Source organism: Sinocyclocheilus grahami, unplaced genomic scaffold (assembly GCF_001515645.1).
Source record: "Sinocyclocheilus grahami isolate Dianchi unplaced genomic scaffold, SAMN03320097.WGS_v1.1 scaffold214.1, whole genome shotgun sequence".
Classification (NCBI taxonomy): Eukaryota; Metazoa; Chordata; class Actinopteri; order Cypriniformes; family Cyprinidae; genus Sinocyclocheilus; species Sinocyclocheilus grahami.
The window spans coordinates 852043-856468 of record NW_015505393.1 but is presented as its reverse complement, the minus strand read 5'-3'; the positions used below and the strand labels follow the sequence as shown (position 1 = coordinate 856468).

At 36.7% G+C, this 4426-nt stretch overlaps 1 protein-coding gene across 1 annotated transcript in view; it reads right to left on the bottom strand.

Annotated features, from left to right (window-relative positions):
* Positions 1–178: 178 nt before the first annotated feature.
* Positions 179–4426, bottom strand: part of tfcp2l1 (transcription factor CP2-like 1) — a 6654-nt gene continuing 2406 nt past the window's right edge. The window contains exons 3-12 of the mRNA XM_016286703.1: positions 3574–3679; positions 3347–3453; positions 3107–3259; positions 2632–2742; positions 1939–2036; positions 1804–1855; positions 1609–1702; positions 711–801; positions 549–622; positions 179–447 (exon numbers count right to left, since the gene is read on the bottom strand). Of these exons, the coding sequence (XP_016142189.1) occupies positions 209–447; positions 549–622; positions 711–801; positions 1609–1702; positions 1804–1855; positions 1939–2036; positions 2632–2742; positions 3107–3259; positions 3347–3453; positions 3574–3679 (1125 nt within the window). The 3' untranslated portion in view covers positions 179–208. The remainder of the gene's footprint in view (positions 448–548; positions 623–710; positions 802–1608; positions 1703–1803; positions 1856–1938; positions 2037–2631; positions 2743–3106; positions 3260–3346; positions 3454–3573; positions 3680–4426) is intronic.

Here is a 4426-nt window from a genome sequence, read left to right as displayed (position 1 = left end):
AAAAAAAAATCAGTTTTCCATCACAGGATTAAATTACACTTTAATATATGAATATATATTAAAATAGAAAAAAGTTATTTAAAATAATATTTCACAATATTACTGTTTTTACTGTATTTGTGATCAACTAAATGCAACCTTGTTGAACATTAGAGACGTCTTTCAATAGAATTAAAAAAATCTTACCAACCCCAAACTTTTGGATGAACTACTCCTTGGACAAGTTATATAACCAACATTTCGCAAATGATCTGTAATCTCTGGAATGTTCGGACTCAATTTTAAGCACTCTCTGCCCTCTTACCTCATCTGAAACCAAGACGTGGATCCCCGTCGGCCCCTGTCTGTATACGCGACAGATTTGCTGTGAGGGAGCATTATATAGATTGGCTATCTTCTCAGTGAGCTCAAGGACAGTAAGGTCCTCTAGGTAGAGAGCATGGTACACTACAGACAAAAACAATTAGAGAATTAAGAATAGAAGTAACACTTGTTTTGCCTGTCACAACTATCATAAAGGATGCTGTGACGTCTCCTACCATCCTCACCCACTGCTTTGGTGTGCAGTTGGTTCCTGTTCTGTAGCTGGGATACATAGACAGTGAGACGAGGTTGTATACACCTGGGTAACATTGACACAGACATGTTGGGTACATGTTTGGACACATGTTAGGATGAATAGCAAGTGTGTGAACAAATATACAGCTCACCTTCCTTTGATTGCATTGAAAAGACGGATGCCGTCAGCAGGACCACAGATCTGAATGAAATCTTCTCTACTCATTTTTAGCAGATCAGAACCTGAAACATTAACAAAGCAGCTCAAATAATAGTATAATATTTAAAATGGTGACATTTCTAGTCATTTCTAGTAGAACACAATGGCTCTGTTTCAACGCGTAGTATGTTATTACTGTGGGTGAAGTGAGAAAAATGTTGATTATAAAATTTCACAATCACTATTCAAAAGTGTACATTTTTAACTTTATTTTTACTTTGTAAATGTTCTTGAATAAAGTCTCTAATGCTCACCAAGGCTGCATTTATTACATCAAAATACAGTAAAAGCAGTAATATCGTGAAATATTTAAAGCAGCAATTACATTTTAAAATGTAATTTAATGATGAATTTTCAGCAGCCATTACTCCAGTCTTCAGTGTCACGTGATCCAGTGCCACATGATTCGGTGCTCAAGAATAATTTCTTATTATTATTAATGTTGAAGACGGTTGTACTGCTTAATATTTTTGTGGAAACTGTGATATTTTTCTGATATCTGTGATATAATTTTTTCCCCCGAATTCTATAAGTATAAAAGAACACCGTTACCCCAAACCTACGAATGGTAGTGTATACTTTATCTGTTAGATACTTAAAAAAAAATAGACAAAATTCAATTAAAAATCGGCTGTTTACCCAATATTTGTGTGCTCAGTGCATTTTATGCTTATCTGTGTATCACAAGTTCTTAATTTAGCAACATGTTAACTCTAAACTACTAAATACAAAAAAAAAAACTTTTTATAAACATGGTGCCTTAGTAGGCAGTTTGCTAGAATTTGTAACCAAGTCAATAGCTGTAATTCTCACTGAATATTTCAGCCCACCTGAGAAGCCAGAGAAGAGCCTGCAGAAAGAGGAGAACCTATTACCATGGAGCCACTGCTGCGTGTCCTGCATGGAGGACGATGGCAACAGGTGCTACATGGCAAAAAGAAGAAGAATAGCATCACCATGTCCTCAAATACAAACCTATAAAGATAAGAGAGCATGACATTAATGTTTTTAACCTGCCCGCTTACATCAGAACAGCTGGGCAAATGTAGGTCCCCCTGCTGGTCTGGAGAGCAGTTTCTATAAACACAATAAGACAGGAGAGCAGTTGCTAGTTACGTTTATGTATTCATGGTGTGATTTCCTACTGAATAAAGACTCACTCTTCTGGGAAGCTGTAAGAAGTGTGAGCAATGTGATAACCAGGAGATGGAGTGTTGCTTGTTCTGCTGACTGATGGGGCTTCAGGCCAAGGGGAGCACTGAAAGAAAAAGAAATAGTTTACCTATGTTAGGTGGCGGTTTCGGCCCCACCTCTTGACCTTATTCTCAATATGGGCTTCTTCGGTCCAACAAGCAATCATGTGAATTCTATTCACATCTTACTTGTGGGAGAGAGCTTAATATTTCACTATGGCCAGTCAAAGTAAAGAGGCACTCACAGGAGACATGGAAAATTCAGTAGTTATAGATGTTTGATGTAGACCGCTAGCTTGAAAGATCGCAATCATTAACATATGGACAGATACTTCAGCTAAAAGTGAAAATTGTCATAATTTACTTACTGTTCTGATACTGTATTGTTTTCTGTCTTACATGAAATACAAAATTACATATTACATACTGAAGATTATCAGTATTAAGAAAAATACTTTGCATGAAAATGAACATTTATGGAATGTACTGCATGGTGCTTTTTTTCCGAGCTGTATAAATCAAGATATAATTTATTTGCATGGAAAGAGGATATTCTCAGACATTCTGTTTTATGGAAGGCAACAATACAGCTGTATGAAATGACATTATGATGTCTGATGACACAAACAAGCTCGAATGCTACCAAGGCAGATGTCTCACCTCAGTCAGCACTGTCGTTTTATAGGATGGTTGATATTTTTCTCTATCCTGAGGACTCTTTTTCTCAATCTTCTCTCTGTCAGTCTTGAGTTTGCGATCTGCGCCTTTCGGCTTAAGGAGAGAGAACAAAATCATAGGGATAGTTCACCCAAAAATGACAATTCTGTAATCATTTACTCACCCTCATTTTGTTACAAAACTGTATGACCTTCTTTTTTCTGTGGAATATAAAAGAAGGTATTTTGAGAAATGTCTGTGTTTTTTTGTTGTCCATATAAATGACAGTCAATGGGGCCAATGTTGTTTGGTCCCCAACATTCTTCAAAATATCTTTTTTTGTGTTCCTCAGAAGAAAAAATGCATGCAGGCCATGACGTGAGGGTGAGTAAAGTAACATCAAAATAAATAAATACAGTTATTTCACACATTTTCATTGTGTATTGGTTATCTTTTAAGAGTCTAAAAGATGCTCTACCTTGAAGACTTTGACCTGGCAGCTGGCAGAGAGCATGTGTTCAGTGTATTCTCCGTGCTCGCCGGCTGAGAAGGTGTCTATCTGAATGCGGAAGGGGACACCCTTCTCTCCACCGTGTTTTCTAGGAGTGAACTCAGTGCTGATGCAGTTTACCTGGATATAATAAAACAGAAAAGTTACCACCGGTGTTACTCAGTTTAGAAAACTAGTATGGAGGTCAGGGAGAGATAAAATGTGCACCTGAATGAACACGGAGGCATTTTTGTCAGGATCCCAGAGAAACTCTATGGTGTTGAGCTGCAGTGGGTGGGCTCGAGGCTCCATTATGCCCACTGACAACGGGATATCTGAACATACCAAGTTGGACATTGTAAATCATGACATATGTTTGCCACAATGCAGTTTGAAAACAAATGTTGGCAAGATGGTCCTTTAGAAAGGTCCTTTATTAGGAAAGCAGGTCCCACCTATATCCAAGATTCTGTCTCCTGGTCGGTTCCACCTCCATCCCTCCAGCTGCTGATGCTCTGTGTACTGCAGCCGCCGGTCATGGAAAACTACACGCACAATACTCTGAAAACAGCATAGGACAGTCTGATGTCAAGAGAGCATCACACATATCCCCATGACTAAAACCAAGTAGTATTTTCTTGCATTCTCTTCAGTATTTCATAACACAGCTCACATTTAAGACTTCAGTGTTTACTTTAATGATGCCACAGATGTTTACAATTATGTTACCTCAAGTGTCAACTATGAACTTTCACATACAAGTGTATTGACGGCATTACATTTTTAATTTGGTATGTTGCATATTTTTTTGTCCCATTGACTATGGTGTATTTGTAGCTGTAATATTTTTTTTATTTGTATATTAACAATATTGCTATAATCCAGAATATTTACATTTTGTATTTTTATATTGATGCTCACAAACAAACAAACAAACAAACCTTGAATAGGCCTCTTGTTGGATAACAACCTAACCATTTTCCATCAGTTTTTGAAAATTTAGAAAATGATGGGAGAATATTTCAAAGATCATCTTGTAATTCAGTATAAGAACATCTGGCCATCTGTACAAAACTTCACATTATCACTAATTCCATAAATACTGTACCACAATGTTTTACATTTTTTGGGGTTTAAACAGAAAAAACCCTATGTCTACTACTTAAAACTGCTACTATTTAGCAGTAATAGTATTTCTACTATATAGAAAGGTGATGAACACTGAAACAAGGTTAAATAGTGGAAATAACATAATTCCTTTATCCTACCTTTATATATTTACTGCTTATATCTGTATACTCCACTAGT